General features: G+C 38.7%; 1 protein-coding gene across 1 annotated transcript in view; it reads left to right on the forward strand.

The window, feature by feature from the left end:
• Positions 1-327: 327 nt before the first annotated feature.
• Positions 328-20911, forward strand: part of ATAD1 (ATPase family AAA domain containing 1) — a 120530-nt gene continuing 99946 nt past the window's right edge. The window contains exons 1-2 of the mRNA XM_037804346.1: positions 328-469; positions 4176-4350. Of these exons, the coding sequence (XP_037660274.1) occupies positions 4189-4350 (162 nt within the window). The 5' untranslated portion in view covers positions 328-469; positions 4176-4188. The remainder of the gene's footprint in view (positions 470-4175; positions 4351-20911) is intronic.

Raw genomic sequence — 20911 nt, forward strand, 5'->3', positions numbered from 1 at the left:
TGCGCTTTGCTAAAGTAAACCGGCGGCGAGTGGGTTTTCACTGGAGATGGGGAGGTAAGGATCAAGCTCCCGTGTGAGGACAATTTCTTTGGAGGGAACAAGGGTCCGCGCAGAGCATTACACTGCACTCTCGAGAAGGTTCCCTAATTTGTCAGGGCAGCACCGGGAGTTATGTGATAAATGCCTTCCCCAACGCTATATGAGTTTCCGGAGCGAAACTCAAAGCCTAGCATAACCCCAGCGCCTCAGCCCAGCAAATAACAGGTTAAGTATCAGCTGCAATAACCAGCTCCAGACCCGCCCCTCGGCTAGTCCTAAAACCCGGAAACATGCTTCCCTGAGGGCAGGGGTTGCGCCTGCTCAGTGCGAAGGCTGGCCGCAGTCTCAGCCGGAAGCGTTCTCTCCTAGGCAGCATTTCCTTCCTGTGCGAGGCGGACCGAAGGTTCCTGCTGCTGCTTTCTGCCCCAGGGTGAGTAGCGGGTTCCCGCGGGGCCTCGTGGGGTGGGTGTAGGACCTTGCTGATCTCAAAGACACTCTGGGATCGAAAAGCCAAGCTGGAAAGGTCACCTCGCCCCCTTTCCATGCCCCACCTCAGTGCCGCCCCCCAGCGCTCCGCATCCTGTAGTATGGAGCTGATTAACCTCCAAGGGCGTCCCGGGCCTCACCTTGGCTTTCGGCCAGGTCTGAACCTTTAGGTCTCCGGCGGCGCTGCCCTCCAAACTTATACCATTCCCGAGGGAATTTTTGTAGGCAGCCAGGTAACTGCGGGGCCTTAGGGTCGCCCCGGGAGATCTCAGAACCGAGGTCCTAGGCGAAGGCGGCGGGAATGAGCTGGGCTTGATTGTCGCACTGGCGCGGCTACCACCTTGTGCCGAAGTGGTTCTTGCCTGGCACGTTTTCTTAGTGAATGGTGATGTTAATAACAACCTATTCCCTATGTGAAGGTTATGTTGTCAGGAATAACAAGGTATGTTTCATCGTCATAGGCTGTATTGGTAGGACCTTGATGTCTGTGAAACTGGGACTTTGAGCTTGAGAAACCTTTTGTTAAATACTACAATGAATTAACACTATACTCGCGGTCCTTAACTTGTCAATAAATTGCTCATTGACTTGGTAGTATGATTTCAAAGTTTTCCACCCTGCGTTAGAGAACTCCTTAAAATGAAACTATCTGGTATCATATACTTCCAACAGGTAACTCTAAACTGATACTAAAGGATAAATGTTTTTAACGCTTACGTTTCAAAATGTAGAAGTGAAAAACGCCCGAGAGGTGTAGCTTCTGGTGAATGCAAAATTACTACCTTCAGGAGGCACTTCCACCCAGGCATGTGCTGTTTCTCTTTTATAGGGAAGAGTTTAGGGCAGGAAATTAGTTGAAAATATTTTAATTACAGTGCTTTATGATATTTCTTTCTTGTACATATTTGTGTGTTCTTTTTGTTGATCCTAATATTTATACACAATTGAAATATGTTCCCTCCTGTTATATACATATGCAGCTTTTCTGGTGTATTCTAGTTTAATAGGGTTGTTACTGTAAGAGCCCTACAATGCAGGTATAATAATGACATAGGAATGATAGATGAGTTGTACAGTAAAGTATATACGGTTACAACCTACAAAACAAGTAGAAGTTTCCGTTTCATTTCAGGATTTTGAAGTCATTTAAAAAAATAGGCTACTGTTTAAGAAGTGGTCTTAGGTCTAGAGTACTGTATATATTTGATTTCAGAATATGAAAATATATAGTTTAATGGGTTTTGTGTATTGATGCTTTTTGTGAGATTAAAAATTGTTCCTGTCTTGATAACTGGGATGTAATTGCTCATGTAGTTCAGTGAATATCCAGTAGATGGCAGTGTTATCACTACCAACTCAAATTTGAAGTAAATGAAACTTCTGTTGGAATATCATTTAACAGATTGCTAAATTAATAAAGCTCTTATTTTGCCTATTAGGTTTTTTTCATGTAGAAAATGATACCACACTTTTCAACTGCATTTCAAATTTACTCTTGGAATAAAGCTAGAGAATTGAACTTTTCACTTCCTCGGATGATTGGAATATTGTATAACTCATTCTTAGGAAGACATACTGATGAAAGAAAGCACATTTTGATTTGTTACATAAGGAGTGATTTTGTTTACGTGTTTTCTTCATTCAATCTCCATTTTTAAAAATTGATATAAAAATTGTGCTTTCCTTGAGTAGATGAATTGTACCTTAGCCATTTTTGTTTACTCAGTATACAGTAGGTAATATAGATGTTCAATAAGTGCTTTAATGAATGAATTAAATCACTTAACATCCCTAGGCCAAAATTTCGCCATCTGAAATGAAACTTTCAATTATTTAAGTTATTAGTTAAGTTTAATTTATGATTGTGAATTGAATGGCTCCTAGTAATGGAGACATGTGGGATGCTTGTCTTTTCTTTTGGAAAACCATCAAAAGTCTGGAAGCTACTCTTTTGGAAAGATTGAATTAGGAGGTTTTTCTGCATTTGCACTTTATTTGTTCAGAAGATAATTATTGAAATGTCTGTCTGTGTGATGGTTATAAAGATGGATGAGATACAGTCCTGTTTGTAAGAATTTAAACTCTAGTTGGTTAGATAGATATGTCATCACCTAAATTCAATGATGATTTTTTAAACAAAGGCATTTCTTAAGACAATATAATAGGGCCAAATAAATAATATAGAGGATTAAGGTGATCAGGAAGGCTTTGTGGAACAAGTAAAGTTGGTTTTTGAAGTTTGAGTAGAATTTGACTAATCTTATATGTAGAGACATGGCCCATCCAGGGTACCAGACAAATGTACTGGAGAGGAAATAACATGTGGCATTTTCAGATGCCAGTGAGAACAGCAATTTGAGTTCCTACTAGGAAGTGGTGGGAAGTAAAATACTTAAAAGTGGCTCTTTGGAGCTAAATTAGGATAGTCTTGAATGCTTGGGAATATATCCCTTAAATAAAGGGAAATCTTTGGGGTCTTTTGTTTAGGAAGGAGTATATACTCTTAAATGGAGGGAAGATATATGAGGAATTTAAAAATTGTTGGAGCTATCCCAGAAGGAGGAAGGGAGGAGGTGAAGAGGATCTGTAATTGAGTATTAGTAGTGAGACGAGAAACAGTAATTGTAGAGCTAGAAGGACTGTGGAATATTAATCTGTGCCCTGATTTTTATCTACTGCTGAGCCATCTGTACAAATTCTAATATTTTCCTTTTTGCATGAATGCAAAATATATATTGTTTTTCTTGTATATCCATAGCTCTCAGTGCGAGCCTGTGCTTTGTGTGTTTAATAATATTATTTGAAGCTGAGATCCTATCTCCCAAAATGTGATGGTCATATCATCTCTAACAAGCTTATTCTTCTGGGTAGTTACTGCCTTAGACAGGGGAGTGCATGTCTTCTCAAAGCCTAAGCCTAACTGATTGATTTAGTGGCTGTCCTTTTTCCTCTCTATTTTGACTAACTGCTGTATTCTTGTGGTAGATTTCTTGCTTCACATTTAGTTGGTCACTGGGAGCAATAGGGTGGCTCAAAAATTTAACATCACTTATTAATTGAGAAAATGGCAGTTTGGATTTAAGCAGGCCTTGCAAGCCTTTAAAATGAGGTATGAGGAAAACGCAAGTTAGTTCATGGTTTGAATTTCACTGTCAAAAATTACCTGGTATACATTACACTTAGTAGAAGAAACCTTTACCATCATATTAGTAAAGTATTTCATTGTTTGGCTGGCTTTCTTCAACTGGATTGGTGTTAATAGTCGTTATTTTTTTCTAAGCTCACTAAAAGTTATTTAAAAGCCATTTTAAAGAGTAAATATCTTAAGATATTTACTATATTTTTCCAGTCGAATTGTTCTCTACTTAAATTATATAGTGATTAGGAAAGTTCGTTAAAAATTCCACTAACAAATAAACTTCAGTTGCTCATCTCCCCATTTAGTGTTCCAAAAAGAGCTTAGAATATATTTATTTGTTTACATGACATTTAAAAATTCATTTCTCATTAAAATGAAATACTTTTTAAAAGTAGATAATCTAGAATTCGAATAGATATTGGTTTTTCTTGCTTAGTTTAAGCTATTTACCAATTTCCCAATTTTAATGTATATAGTTATTGCCTAGTGACATTTCTGTTTGTTTTTTAAGGTTAACAATCAAGATGGTACATGCTGAAGCATTTTCTCGTCCCTTGAGTCGGAATGAAGTTGTTGGTTTAATTTTCCGTTTGACTATATTTGGTGCAGTAACGTACTTTACTATCAAATGGATGGTAGATGCAATCGATCCAACCAGAAAACAAAAAGTAGAAGCTCAGAAACAGGTATGACTAAAATGTTTGAATGTCATTTTTCTTGTGGCTAGCAAATATTTTTCTACAAAACTAAAGATATAGTAGAATTATAAATTAATGGGAAATTCTATAAGACCAACATGAAAATTTCTTTTTGAAAATCACATTTAATTTCATTTTTCCTAAAAAAAAAAAACAAGGATTAGTTTATCAAGTCATTTTTAACTATATAAGCAACTGGTCAGAAGAAAAAGAATAAAAATATAATGCTTTGTTGTGAGCATCTTCATTAGAATATTTTGTCAGCTTATAAATAAAGGAATCTAGGTAGAATTTTCCAACAGACTAAGCAAAAAAAAAAAAAAAATCCTTAATAATGGTATACATTTTACTTTGTACAACATTTGGAATGTAGGCAATACTGATAAGCTGTCAGTTTCGGATGAGGTTTGCAAATTGAACTAAAATCTAATATTAAGGAATTGCTGAAAATATTATTAATTATTTTTTCAACTACTGTCTCTTGTGATCATTTCCTTATTACACTGATATATTTGTTTTGGTGTCTACTCTTCCCCCAAAAATGAAAACCTTAAAGTGGTCTTCCAGATATTTAATGCTATTTGAGGGCAGGGTTTTGTTTTCATGGATTTTATATTTCTCCTGAGCATTGTGACAGTGAGTCATTCAGAAAACATATTTTGAGCCTCCTAGCAAATGTTTGGTGCCAAGGATAAAAGCTGAATAAATCTTGTTCTTTCAAAATGCTACAGGCTAGTATGGAAAATGGATATGTAAGAATAAATGACTGCTTTACAATGTAAAGCATAGCTTTTAAATCAATAAGAAACGAAAGCCACTGTTTCATAAACTGCAATATGTATATATTGGAAAAGCAGTTTCTAGTCCCTGGATTTGATTATAAAATAGTTGCTGCAAAGTCATCGTATCAGTCGATTCATAACTCTCTAGGAAGTCTAACCATTGCAGATTTCTTTTAAATTAATTTGATTATGTCAGTTTGTCAACTTATGTGTTTACGTGGCTAAACAAAGCTACTTAATAAGTAGTTTTGTTTTTTTCTCACTGGAATCATGAAAGTCAATGTAAGTCTAAGGTCATAATGATAATATATCATTTTCAGTATTTTGAAGAGCAGAGGTATGACTTAAACAAAAGGAATTTTGGCATTGTACTTTCTTAGCTTCTAGGAGCTACTTGGAAACACATGTAGAAAGCCAAATATAAATATTAAGTAATACATGAGTGGCTCATCATCACTAAACCTTAGAGTAATTGTTTTGGAAACAGAAAAAAAAAAAGGTTAAAAAAAAAAAAAAAAAAGCCCTCCTCCCAGATCTAATGGGTTATTGAAATGCTAAGAGGCAAAGCAATTAGGGCCATTAAGGAAAGATCCAGGGGGTTGAGAGATCAGTTTTTCTTCCGATTTGCATATGAGCCTCAGGGCCTGAGCTCTGCCCTTCCCCTTTCTATGTTCACCAGAACTCCAAAAATCCTCCGCTCTTATTTTGGAGTTTTTCTTTGCTGTTTTTTGCTATGCTTGTCTCCTCTCTGCTGGGCTGTCTGCTCTCAGATTCTCTGGTGTCTGGTCTCGGTCTATCTATGGTTGGAGTCTGGATCAGTAAAATGAGTTTCCGATAAGAGCTGCCACTGCAGTTCTCCCTTCTTGTTCCCAGCGCTGATGGCCCCTCCTCCCACGGGACTGAGCCTGTTAGGGAGGGGCGCGGGTCCCCTGGCCGCAAAAACTCACAGATTTCGCTGATCTCAGCAGTTCAGCGTGTTCATGAGTGTTGTATGAAGTTTGCCCAAAGTCAAATTGCTCTGTGGTGTCCAGTCCACGCAGTTCCTGGCTTTCTACCTACTTTCCTGGAGGAGTAACTAAAACATACAGCTCACCCATCTGCCATCTTTCCCCACCTCTCGCTGAATTTTTAATCACTAAACCTTTATTGAAAGCTATGTGTATAGTATTGTTCTAAATATCAGGTATATGAAATATTAGATACCGTGTCTTCCTTCATAGTGCCCATGGCAGGAAGAAAAGAATTTTCCATGATAATATAAATTCTAATACCAAGTAGCTTAAGCTAATTACCTAATGAGTAGTGTAAGCAGATACTATAGCATTTAAAGGAAGTAGTGACCAGTGATTGAGGCAGTTGAGGATGGCTTGTTTAAAGACCCTAGCCTCTGGGATGGAACAGGACAATTTTGGTTGGAAAGAAAATCATGAACAGACAGATGCATAGTGAGGATGGGAATATCAAGGAATAATATTGGAATTAAAAGTCCAATAAATAGACCAGTCAGGTTGAAGTGGAGGGTTTATGTAACTAGGTAGTAGGACCTGGAGGGAGAGGTTAGGGACTAAATGACAAAGGTCCCTGAGTATGAAGAGTTCTGTTTTTCCCTTCTTTAATCTTTTTCATTTATTGGTGGGCAACAGGGGCAGATAAGAAATGCAGCATTTCAGAAGTGTCCACCATCAACTGAGAAGGAGGTATACTTTTTGTGTCAAGCATCATTCACATCCACAGTCTCTTACTAGTGTTTAAAACATCCAGGATGTGATTGGTCTCTGCAACAATGCATATCTCTGAGACACCTGAAACTCAGAGCTAGAGATCGGCAGATATGAATGTCAGTATCAGTGCATACAGCCACTGTCAAAAAAAAAAAAAAAAGCTGAAAAAGAGCCCAGACTTCAATTAGTGATATGAGTGAAGCAGGTCTGGTTAAGACAGGGGCAAGCCAGGCCAAAGGGTAAAGGTTGAAACTGATTGTGTTTTTTTTTTTTTTTTTAATCTTCATTTTATTGAGATATATTCACATACCACGCAGTCATACAAAACAAATCGTACATTCGATTGTTCACAGTACCATTACCTAGTTGTACATTCATCACCTAAATCACTCCCTGACACCTTCATTAGTACACACACACAAATAACAAGAATAATAATTAAAGTGAAAAAGAGCAATTGAAGTGAAAAAGAACACTGGGTACCTTTGTCTGTCTGTTTGTTTCCTTCCCCTATTTTTCTACTCGTCCATCCATAAACTAGACAAAGTGGAGTGTGGTCCTTATGGCTTTCCCAATCCCATTGTCACCCCTCATAAGCTACATTTTTATACAATGGTCTTCGAGATTCATGGGTTCTGGGTTGTAGTTTGATAGTTTCAGGTATCCACCACCAGCTACCCCAATTCTTTAGAACCTAAAAAGGGTTGTCTAAATTGTGCGTAAGAGTGCCCACCAGAGTGACCTGTCGGCTCCTTTTGGAATCTCTCTGCCACTGAAGCTTATTTCATTTCCTTTCACATCCCCCTTTTGGTCAAGAAGATGTTCTCCATCCCACGATGCCAGGTCTACATTCCTCCCCGGGAGTCATATTCCACGTTGCCAGGGAGATTCACTCCCCTGGGTGTCTGATCCCACGTAGGGGGGAGGGCAGTGATTTCACCTTTCAAGTTGGCTTAGCTAGAGAGAGAGGGCCACCTCTGAGCAACAGAGGCATTCGGGAGGAGGCTCTTAGGCACAATTATAGGGAGGCCTAGCCTCTCCTTTACAGCAACCGTCTTCCCAAGGGTAAAACCTATGGTAGAGGGCTCAACCCATCAAACGACCAGTCCCCTATGTCTGTGGTCATGTTAGCAACCATCGAGGTGGGGTAGGGCAATACCCCTGCATTTTCCACAGGCACCTCAAGGGGGCACTACATATATTTTCCTTGTTTTTTTTTGTTTTTTTGTTTTTAACTTTTTTTTCTTTTTTAAATCAACTGTATGAAAAAAAAATTCAAAAAAAAACAAACAAACATACAGTAAAAGAACATTTCAAAGAGACCATAACAAGGGAGTAAGAAAAAAACAACTAACCTAAGATAACTGCTTTATTTCCAACCTGTTCCTACTTTACCCCAAGAAAGTTACCTAATATAGCAACATTTTTGTGAACTTATTCCTACTATATCCATCAGAAATTAATACACCATAGTCATTCCTGGGCATCCCCAGAACATTAAATAGCTTATCTGTTCTTCTTGGATTATTGTTCCCCCTTCCTTAATTGCTCTCTGTTGCTAGTTCCCCTACATTCTACGTTATAAACCATTTGTTTTACATTTTTCAAAGTTCACATTAGTGGTAGCATATAATATTTCTCTTTTTGTGCCTGGCTTATTTCGCTCAGCATTATGTCTTCAAGGTTCATCCATGTTGTCATATGTTTCACGAGGTCGTTCCTTCTTACTGCTGTGTAGTATTGCATCGTGTGTATATACCACATTTTATTTATCCACTCATCTGTTGAAGGACATTTGGGTTGTTTCCATCTCTTGGCAATTGTGAATAATGCTGCTATGAACATTGGCGTGCAGATATCTGTTCGTGTCACTGCTTTCCGATCTTCCGGGTATATACCGAGAAGTGCAGTCGCTGGATCGAATGGTAACTCTATATCTAGTTTTCTGAGGAACTGCCAGACTGACTTCCAGAGTGGCTGAACCATTATACAGTCCCACCAGCAATGAATAAGAGTTCCAATTTCTCCACATCCCCTCCAGCATTTGTAGTTTCCTGTTTGTTTAATGGCAGCCACTATAATCGGTGTTAGATGGTATCTCATTGTGGTCTTAATTTGCATCTCTCTAATAGCTAGTGAAGCTGAACATTTTTTCATGTGTTTCTTGGCCATTTGTATTTCCTCTTCAGAGAACTGTCTTTTCATATCTTTTTCCCATTTTATAATTGAGCTGTCTGTACTATTGTCATTGAGTTGTAGGATTTCTTTATAGATGCAAGATATCAGTCTTTTGTCAGATACATGGTTTCCAAAAATTTTTTCCCATTGAGTTGGCTGCCTCTTTACCTTTTTGAGAAATTCCTTTGAGGTGCAGAAACTTCTAAGCTTGAGGAGTTCCCATTTATCTATTTTTTCTTTTGTTGCTTGTGCTTTGGGTGTAAAGTCTAGGAAGTGGCCGCCTAATACAAGGTCTTGAAGATGCTTTCCTACATTATCTTCTAGGAGTTTTATGGTACTTTCTTTTATATTGAGATCTTTCTTCCATTTTGAGTTAATTTTTGTGTAGGGTGTGAGGTAGGGGTCCTCTTTCATTCTTTTGGATATGGATATCCAACTCTCCCAGCCCCATTTGTTGAAAAGACCATTATGACTCAGTTCAGTGACTTTGGGAGCCTTATCAAAGATCAGTCGGCCATAGATCTGAGGGTCTATCTCTGAATTCTCAATTCGATTCCATTGATCTATATGTCTATCTTTGTGCCAATACCGTGCTGTTTTGACAACTGTGGCTTTATAATAAGCTTCAAAGTCAGGGAGCGTAAGTCCTCCCACTTCGTTTTTCTTTTTTAGAGTGTCTTTAGCAATTTGAGGCATCTTCCCTTTCCAAATAAATTTGATAACTAGCTTTTCCAAGTCTGCAAAGTAGGTTGTTGAAATTTTGATTGGGATTGCATTGAATCTGTAGATGAGGTTGGGTAGAATTGACATCTTAATGACATTTAGTCTTCCTATCCATGAACATGGAATATTTTTCCATCTTTTAAGGTCCCCTTCTATTTCTTTTAGTAGAGTTATGTAGTTTTCTTTGTATAGGTCTTTTACATCTTTAGTTAAGTTTATTCCTAGGTACTTGTTTTTTTTAATTGCTATTGAAAATGGTATGTTTTTCTTGAGTGTCTCATCAGTTTGTTCATTTCTAGCATATAGAAACATTACTGACTTATGTGCATTAATCTTGTATCCAGCTACTTTGCTAAATTTGTTTATTAGCTCTAGTAGCTGTATCGTCGATTTCTCAGGGTTTTCCAGATATAAGCTCATATCATCTGCAAACAATGACAGTTTCACTTCTTCTTTTCCAATTTGAATGCCTTTTATTTCTTTGTCTTGCCGGATTGCCCTGGCTAGCACTTTCAGCACAATGTTGAATAACAGTGGTGATAGCGGGCATCCTTGTCTTGTTCCTGATCTTAGAGGGAAGGCTTTCAGTCTCTCACGATTGAGTACTATACTGGCTGTGGGTTTTTCATTTATGCTCTTTATCATATTGAGGAAGTTTCCTTCAATTCCTACCTTTTGAAGTGTTTTTATCAAAAAGGGATGTTGGATTTTGTCAAATGCTTTTTCAGCCTTTATTGAAATGATCATTTGATTTTTCCCTTTCGAGTTTTTAATGTGTTGTAATACATTGATTTTCTTATGTTGAACCATCCTTGCATGCCTGGAATAAACCCCACTTGGTCATGGTGTACGATTTTTTTAATGTGTTTTTGGATTTGATTTGCAAGTATTTTGTTGAGGATTTTTGCATCTATATTCATTAGGGAGATTGGCCGGTAGTTTTCGTTTTTTGTAGCATCTTTGCCTGGTTTTGGTATTAGATTGATGTTAGCTTCATAGAATGAGTTAGGTAGTGTTCCATTTTCTTCAATGTTTTGAAAGAGTTTGAGTAAGATTGGTGTCAGTTCTTTCTGGAAAGTTTGGTAGAATTCCCCTGTGAAGCCATCTGGCCCTGGGCATTTATTTGTGGGAAGATTTTTGATGACTGATTGGATCTCTTTGCTTGTGATGGGTTGATTGAGGTCTTCTATTTCTTCTCTGGTCAGTCTAGGTTATTCATATGTTTCCAGGAAATTGTCCATTTCCTCTACATTATCCAGTTTGTTGCCATACAGTTGTTCATAGTATCCTCTTATAATTTTTTAAATTTCTTCAGGATCTGCAGTTATGTCACCTTTTCATTCATTATTTTGTTTATATGGGTCTTCTCTCTTTTTGATTTTGTCAGTCTAGTTGATCTTCTCAAAGAACCAACTTTTGGTGCTATTTATCCTCTCTATTGTTTTTTTGTTCTGTATGTCGTTTATTTCTGCTTTAATCCTTGTTATTTCTTTTCTTGTACTTGGTTTAGGATTGGTTTGCTGTTCATTTTCTAGCTTCTTCAGTTGATCCATTAGTTCTTTGATTTTGGCTCTTTCTTCCTTTTTAATATATGCGTTTAGTGCTATAAATTTCCCCCTCAGCACTGCTTTTGCTGCATCCCATAGGTTTTGGTCTGTTGTGTTCTCATTTTCATTCGTCTCTATATATTTAGCAATTTCTCTTGCTATTTCTTCTTTAACCCACTGATTGTTTAGGAGTGTGTTGTTTAAACTCTAGGTATCTGTGAATTTTCTAAGTCTCTGATGGTTATTGACTTCTAATTGTATTCCATTGTGGTCAGAGAATGTGCTTTGAATAATTTCAATCTTTTTAAATTTATTGAGGCTTGTTTTATGTCCCAGCATGTGATTTATTCTGGAGAAAGTTCCATGAGCACTAGAAAAGTATATGTATCCTGGTGATTTGGGATGTAATGTTCTGTATATGTCTGTTAAATCTAATTCATTTATCAGATTGTTTAGGTTTTCAATTTCCTTATTGGTCTTCTGTCTGGTTGATCTATCTATAGGAGAGAGTGATGTGTTGAAGTCTCCCACAATTATTGTGGAAACATCAGTTGCTTCCTTTAGTTTTGCCAGTGTTTCTCTCATGTATTTTGTGGCACCTTGATTGGGTGCATAGACATTTACGATTGTTATTTCTTCTTGTTGAATTGCCCCTTTTATTAGTATGTAGTGGCCTTCTTTGTCTCTCAAAACATCCCTGCATTTAAAGTCTATTTTATCTGAGATTAATATTGCTACACCTGCTTTCTTTTGGCTGTAGCTGGCATGAAATATTTTTTTCCATCCTTTCACTTTCTATTTCTTTGTGTCCCTGTGTCTAAGATGAGTCTCTTGTATGCAACATATTGATGGTTCATTTTTTTTGATCCATTCTGTGAATCTATATCTTTTAATTGGGGAGTTTAATCCATTTACATTCACCGTTATAACCGTGAAGGCATTTCTTGAATCAGCCATCTTATCCTTTGGTTTATGTTTGTCATATATATTTTCCCCCTCTCTGTATTAATATTCTTTATTGTACCCATAACAAATCTCTTTAGTACTGAACCTTTCTCCAAGTCTCTCTGTCCTTTCTTTGTTTCTCTGTCTGTAGCGCTCCCTTGAGTATCTCCAGTAGGGCAGGTCTCTTGTTAGCAAATTCTCTCAGCATTTGTTTGTCTGTGAAAAATTTAAGCTTCCCTCAAATTTGAAGGAGAGCTTTGCTGGATAAAGTATTCTTGGTTGGAAATTTTTCTCTCTCAGAATTTTAAATATGTCGTGCCACTGCCTTCTTGCCTCCATGGTGGCTGCTGAGTAGTCACTACTTAGTCTTATGCTGTTCCCTTTGTATGTAGTGAATTGCTTTTCTCTTGCTGCTTTCAGAACTTGCTCCTTCTCTTCGGTGTTTGACAGTGTGATCAGAATATGTCTCGGAGTGGGTTTATTTGGATTTATTCTATTTGGAGTTCGCTGAGCATTTATTATTTTTGTATATATGTTGTTTAGAAGATTTGGGAAGTTTTCCCCAACAATTTCTTTGAATACTCTTCCTAGACCTTTACCCTTTTCTTCCCCTTCTGGAACACCCATGAGTCTTACATTTGGACGTTTTATATTATCTGTCATATCCCCGAGGTCCGTTTCGATTTTTTCAATTTTTTTCCCCCTTCTTTCTTTTATGCTTTCATTTTCCATTCTGTCATCTTCCAGGTCACTGATTCGTTGTTCAACTTCCTCTAGTCTTGTACTGTGAGTGTCCAGAATCTTTTTAATTTGGTCAACAGTTTCTTTAATTTCCATAAGATCATCCATTTTTTTATTTAGTCTTGCAATGTCTTATTTATGCTCTTCTAGGGTCTTCTTGATATCCTTTGTATCCCGTACTATGGTCTCATTGTTCATCTTTAGATCTTTGAGTAGCTGCTCTAGGTGCTGTGTCTCTTTTGATCTTTTGATTTGGGTGCTTTGGCTTGGGTTATCCGTATCGTCTGGTTTTTTCATATGCTTTATAATTTTCTGTTGTTTTTGGCCTCGTGGCATTTGCTGAACTTGATAGGGTTCTTTTAGGATTTGGAAACCAAGTGAAGTCCTTATCTCTAATTTATCAGATCTACAGCTTCGTGGCGTACACTTTCTCTAACTAACCAGTAGGTGGAGTCCACGAGCCACCTGTTCTCCACAAGCCAGTTCTCCCCTGCTTTGCCTTTGTGGTGAGTGGGCGAGTGAGTCTTGTGGGGTCCGATTGGTGTACCAAGCTTGTGTGTGTAGTTGGTGTTGCCTGCCCTGTATATGGGGCGTGTTTCTGGGCAGTCAGGGATGCGGGTTGGCTCTAAGAATCAAATCTCCCTGGTGATCCTGGAGTTTTAAAGCTGCTGCAATAGTCTAATCCTTCAGTTCAGTCCTGCCACAGTTTGTCTCTGCCACTGACCCACAAGTCCTTGGTATTGGCGTATGGCTCCTGAGACTTGCAAGTGGGTCCCTCTTCCAGGTCACGCACCCCCTGGTCCTCTGTTGACGGATGACTGTGCTATGTCACAGGTGAGTGCTGTCCCCCCAGGGTGGTTCTGGGCTGCTGGGCTGTGTAGGGAGGCTCCCAGTCTGCTGAAATGATGGGTGAATGGGGCTATGTTAATTCACATTGCTCCACCTTCCCAACTCTGGGACAATCAGCTGAGGTTGCAGGGAAGGCTAATGTCCACGCCCAGTTTTGTGGTGTGTGCCTGTTATTTGAAGCACTTCGGTCACACTGGGTTGTCTGGGGCAGCTCTGGGCTATGGGGCTGGAGATGGGCAGGAGTGTTTCCTGTCCATCAGGATGATGGCTGTGAGTGGACACCCCCCTTTTCTTGGGAAATTGTGGTGTTTAGTGAATTTTCTCAGCCACTGGATTATTGCCTTTTGTCTCAGAGTTCTCTTAGTTCTACTCTTGTCTTGACCTGCCCAAATTGCGAGTCTTTGAACCTTTCTGTATTGGGCTTCTTAGAGTAATTGTTTTAGAAAAAGAAAAAAGGATTTAAAAAAGGGTGGGGGGCGCTCCTCACAGATGTAATGGGTTATTGAAATGTTAGGAGACAAAGCAATTAGGGCCATTAAGGAAAGGTCTACAGGGCAGAGAGATCAGCTTTTCTTTGGGATTTGCATATGAGCCTCAGGGCCTGAGCTCTGCCCTTCCCCTTTCTATGTTCACCAGAACTCCAAAAATCCTCTGCTTTTATTTTGGAGTTTTTCGTGCTGTTTTTTTCTATGCCTGTCTCCTCTCTGCTGGGCTGGCTGCTCTCAGATTCTCTGGTGTCTGGTGTCAGTCTGTCTGTGGTTGGAGTTTGGATCAGTAGAAAGAGTTTCCGATAAGGGCTGCCACTGCAGTTCTCCCTTCTCCTTCCCGGAGCTGACAGCCCCTCCTCCCACGGGACTGAGCCTGGCAGGGAGGGGTGCGAGTCCCCTGGCCATAAAAACTTACGGATTTCACTGATCTCAGGAGTTCCATGTTTTCATGAGTGTTGTATGAAGTATGCCCAAAGTCATATTGCTCTGTGGTGTCCAGTCCACGCAGTTCCTGGCTTTCTACCTACTTTCCTGGAGGAGTAACTAAAACATACAGCTCACCAGTCCACCATCTTGCCCCGCCTCTCTGAAACTGATTGTGTTTTAAAACTTCAACTTCCATATGAGACCAAGGGAAGAGATATCTATTTGGTACAGGATCTAAATTTTCTAAACGGTAAAACTCTACAGTGGATTTGTTCAAACACCACAATTGCATGGAACTTTGAATAGGAAGTGAGATACAGTAGGTTAGTATAGGCTGGAGTGAAATAGTGACACATCCCAGAGTAATTTTGGCAGATAATAAAAAATATATTTACAGCCTCCCCCTCCCCAGCCCCGAGGATCTGGGGGAAGGTGCAGATGTGTTGGACACCGTCACCTGGACTGGTGGTGATGTTATCACAAACATTGGGACTGGCGGTTTGATGTGCTGAGCCTTCGAGCATGGGACTTGCCCTTATGAAGCTCATTACCACAAAGGAGAGTCTAAACTTGCATGTAATGGTGCCTAAGAGTCTCCCCCTGAGTACCTCTTTGTTGCCCAGATGTGGCCCTCTCTCTCTCTAACTGAGCCATCTCGACAGGTGAACTCGCTGCCCTCCCCCGTACGTGGGACCCGACTCCCAGGGATGTAAATCTCCCTGGCAACGCAGAGTATGACTCCCGGGGATGAATGTGGACCCGGCATCGTAGGACTGAGAGTATCTTCTTGACGAAAAGGGGGATGCAGAATGAGACAAAATAGTTTCAGTGGCTGAGAGATTTCAAGTGGAGTCGAGAGGTCACTCTGGTGGACATTCTTATGCACTATGTAGATAACACCTCTTAGGTTTTAATGTCTTGGAATAGCTAGAAGTAAATACCTGAAACTACCAAACTCCAACCCAGCAGTCTGGACTCGTGAAGACAATTATATAATAATGTAGATTACAAGGGGTGACAGTGTGATTGTGGATCACACTGCCTTTATCTAGTGTATGGATGAGTAGAAAAATGGGGATAAAAACTAAAGGACAAATGGGGTGGGATGGGGGGATGATTTGGGTGTTCTTTTTTCACTTTTATTTTTTATTCTTGTTCTGGTTCTTTCTAATGTAAGGAAAATGTTCAGAGATAGATTGTGGTGATGAAGGCATAACTATGTTGTCATACTGTGGACAGTGGATTGTATACCATGGATGATTGTATGGTGTGTGAATGTATTTCAATAAAACTGAATATAATTTAAAAAAAAAACAAACAAAACATCCAGGATGAAAAAATAGTCTTGGGATTTGCTTGGCCAGGGGCTATAGCTTCTGTTATCTTTCTTTTCCTGCCTACCTTCCTGGCCAACTAATGATATATGCAATTGAGACAGTGATAAACCATTTAAGATTTTTGAGTAGTAGGTAGATAATGCCATTGTTTTAAGGATAATTCACCTTACAGAGGTATGTGGAGGAATTGGAGTCAGGAGAAACTAGAAGAAGGTCAGTTAATTATTGACTGTCTATAACCTAAAATAAGGGATTGACAAAAGGAATAAAATAAGTGAAAAAGACTCAAGAAGATAAATATAGGAAAGACTTTGTGATGATGTAGGAAGTAAAAGGATATCTTACAGATGCATCAAATTTTTGTCTGGATTTCTCAAAGGCTCATAGTGTCTTTTAGATAGGACAAGTTTATGAGATAATGAAATTTAATATGGATATTTGAATTTCTATTGGTGGTATGAATCCAGGGGAAAATCTCAGTCCATTAGTTGTAGGTCTTATTCTCAGAATAAAGGTCAGTCCAAGAGGTATATTTCTTTTTCAAATGCTCTTAAGTAAAGTGGAGTCATTAGAGCACTGAGTTTGAACTGGGATAGGACTATGCTTATTTATATATGTATCATTTGTGGGGCTTTCCTAAACTACTGCTACACCTTCTCCATACCACCAAGATCTATGTATTCAAATATTTGTTGAGAGCTTCTTAACATAATGACCACTGTAATTTGTGCTAATGACTGTATTGAGAGGGATGAGCTCCCTAAAGGAGAAGCTATAACTCAAAAGAAGTAGTAGGCTGAGAGTGTGTCTTGATATATTCCATTAGGGGAATGGAAAGATGATGTGAAGCCAGTAGAGAAAGAATAGGTCCATATAGGTAACTTGATACCTAGACTGACCCTTCTGCCATAAACAACTAAACAAGCTAGATAAAATTTTTTTTTTAAATTTTCTGTAGGGTATTCATGAACTAACAAGAAAGTAAGGGAATTCGGGACAGAAATTTAAGGCAGGAATTCAGAGAGGTAATTTGAGCTTCATAGCCAGTTTTCAGTTTGAGGGAATTTACTAAGCCTATTGAATTTGAGTTTCTGTTTTTATGACCCTAAGGAGACATAAAGCACAGGATCCATCCAAGATAAGGAGTGTCATAGAAAAGAACCCCATAAATTTAGGATGTTCAAAGATACCGTCTGTATAAGGGTGAAATGAAATATAGTAAGTATTCCAACTAAAGAGAAAGATGTAAGTGGTTTAAAAAATTGTTAAGTTCTATGCTAGTTGAGGAAACATATCTAAAATGTAGATATAGAAAGTTTGAAGGTAAAAGGAAGGAAATACATATACCAGGCAAATACTACCCAAGAAGAAAACTGATCAGATAAAAATAAACTTTAAGGCAAAAATATTAGAGAAAATAGGGTTTACTACATAATGGTAAAAGATTTGAATCACCAGGAAATAGAACATTTCTGTATTTGTATGTACCTACTAATAAAACAAAATATTGACAAGACTTCTGGGGAAAATAGACGTTCATTGTCATGATGGGAGATTTCTTAATCACTCAGGATGTCTCAGGATTTATAACTTAAGCTGAAGAAAGGGCTTTTAACAGAGTAATAAGCCCATAGAAAATGAAAGAAAGGAAATAATAAAGATAAATTAATGAAAAAAAAAAGAGCATTCAGTAGAGAAAGCCAATAAAAGCAAAGACTGGTTTTTGAAAAGACTACTAAAATAGATGCTTTGGTTAAACTGATAAAAAAATGAAAAGGCGTATAAATATTACTAGGAATGATAAAGGGGATTTAATAACATGCTACAGGCATTAAAAATAAGGACTTAATGGATTTGAAAACTTAGATGATATGGACAAACTCTTAGAAAAATATGAATTACCAAAACTGACTTCAGAAGAAATAGAATACATAAATAATTAGTTTCATAACTATGAAATAAATTGATACTGAAAATATCTTTTCATAAAGAAAATTCCAAGCTCATTTAGTTTTACTGGCCAATTTTACCAACTTTTAAGGAACAAATTAATAACAATTTTATACAAATACTTCGATAGAAGAGTATGGAAGTATAGAAGAGTATAGAAAAAGGGGGAACACTCAGCATACCTTTTTCTTAAGGCTTTCATAACCACAATTCCAAAACTTGTCATGGCCAGTATTTTCTGTAGCTCACCCCTAAAGAGGTTTAAAAAACTTAAAATATTAGCAGGTCGAATTCAGCCATGTATAAAAAAGATAATAAATCGTGACCAGTTGGATTGATCCCAGGAATTCAAGGCTGGTTTAACTTCAGAAACAAAATCGAAATAATATAATACATTAACAGATTAAAGGAGAAAAGCTATATTATTATCTCAATAAATGCAGAGAAAGCTTTTGTTAAAATTATGGTGGTTTTTTTTTTTAAGCACTTAATAAATTAGGAATAGAAGATATTGCCTAATCTGATGAAATGAGTTTACTACAGGAAACATCGTACTTCATGGAGACAAATTGAAGATACTTCCTTTATGATTAGGAGCAAATCAGAGGAGGCTGTGTCATCACTTCTGTTTAACATTTAATGAGTTATTAGTTATAAGTTATAAGTCAATAGAAAGAGGTAAGAAGTAAAAGGATTGGAAAAGAAGAAACAAAACGTGTTATCCATAGATGATATAATTACATAGAAAGCTAAGAAAAATCTATAAATAAACAAATAGGATTTTGAGTTTAACAGGGCTGAATACAAACTCATTTTAAAAAATCAGTAATTTCTATATACCAGCCACAGTTGAAAAATGTAATTTTTAAAAAGATAACACTTAAATTAGCATCTAAAGAGAGAGCCTAAGATGGCGGCTAGGTGAGACAGGGCAAAAGAACACCCCCGTGAAAAATACCAGCTAAAAGCCAGAAAGTGACCCAGAACACCAGTTCCAGTGATGCAGCGGCCTGAGAAGGTCTGCTAAATTCACAGGGACCATGCGTTTGGTGAAACCAGGAGTCTGCATTCTGAAATGAGTCAGCCAGCTGAAAGTCCAGCAGCCGCGCTGAGGTGTGGGGAAACCATGGGTTGGTGTTTGGAGACGGACTAGTTCTTTCAAAAAAAAAAAAAACCCAGGAGCGGCTGCGGTTATGACGGTGAGAACTGCTCAGTGAAGCACGGCAGGAGTGGGCTGTGGCAGCCTCTCGGTGTCTGGCATGGGGGATAACCCACTGCTGATTATCTCAGGGCCAGGGGGACAGAGGGGAGCCAAAAGGAGAAACAAACAGCACCGCTTGCAACCTTCTCCCCGACGGGCTGGGAACGTTCCTGCCCGGAGCCGGAGCTATAGCCCAGAGTTGCGCCAAGAAACCCAGTGTGACAGGGAGTGTTTCCCACAGCACAGTGCACATGCCACAATATCGGACATGGACAGTGGCCTTTAGTGTATCCACAGCTAATTGTCCCGGAGCTGAGAAGGCGGAGCTGTGCGAAAAGGGGGAAATTAACACGCTGCATTCAACCATCTTTACAACAGGCTGGGAACGCCCCTGCACGGCCTGGCGGCCCAGGGCTTCCCTGGATGGCCGGTGTACACTTGTAACGTGGCACATCCTTCCCCCAGCAGAGGTCCTGGAAGAGCACGGCTGGGAAGGGGGACCCGCTTCGAAATCCCAGGGACCCTACGCCAACACCAAGGACTTGTGGGTCAGTGGCAGAGACAATCTGTGGCAAGACTGAAATGAAGCCTTGACTCTTGCAACAGCCTTAAATCTCCGGGAACACCTGGGAGGTTTGATTATTAAAGCTGCCCTGCCTCCCTAACCACCCAGACACACGCCCCACGTTCAGGGCGGACAGCACCAACAACACACCCAAACTTAGTGCACCAGTTGAATCCCACAAGAATCATATCCCCACATGCCACAAAGACAAAGTTGGGAAGAACTGACTTGAGGGGAATAGGTGACTTGTGGACGCCATCTGCTGATTGGTTAGAGAAAGTATATGCCACCAAGCTGTAGATCTGACAAATTAGAGATCGGTATTTTTTATATTCAAAAAGAACCCTGTCAAGTAAAGCAAATGCCAAGAGCCCAAAAACAACAGAAAATCTTAAAGCATACGATAAAACCAGACAATGTGGAGAACCCAAACCCAAACACCCAAATCAAAAGATCAGAAGAGACACAGTACTTGACGCAATTAATCAAAGAACTGAAGTCAAACAATGAGAACATAGCACAGGATATAAAGGACATAAAGAAGAACCTAGAAGAGCATAAAGAAGAAATTGCAAGACTAAATAAAAAAAATAAAAGATCTTATGGAAATAAAAGAGACTTGGCCAAATTAAAAAGACTCTAGATTCTCATAATAGAAGATTAGAGGAAGTTGAACAATGACTCAGAGTCCTGAAGGACCACAGAACAGAAAATGAAAGAACAAAAGAAAGAATGGGGAAAAAAAATAAAAAAAATCGAAATGGATCTCAGGGATACGATAGATAAAATTAAACGTCCAAATTTAAGACTCATTGGTGTCCCAGAAGGGGAAAAGAAGGGTAAAGGTCTAGAAAGAGTATTCAAAGAAATTGTTGGGGAAAACTTCCCAAACCTTCTACACAATATAAATACACAAAGCATAAATGCCCAGCGAACTCCAAATAGAATAAATCCAAGTAAATCCACTCCAAGACATATTCTGATCAGACTGTCAAATACTGAAGAGAAGGAGCAAGTTCTGAAAGCAGCAAGAGAAAACAATCCACCACATTCAGAGGTGTTTTAGTTTGCTAATGCTGCCAGAATGCAAAATACC

This window comes from Choloepus didactylus, chromosome 15 (assembly GCF_015220235.1).
Source record: "Choloepus didactylus isolate mChoDid1 chromosome 15, mChoDid1.pri, whole genome shotgun sequence".
Lineage (NCBI taxonomy): Eukaryota > Metazoa > Chordata > Mammalia > Pilosa > Megalonychidae > Choloepus > Choloepus didactylus.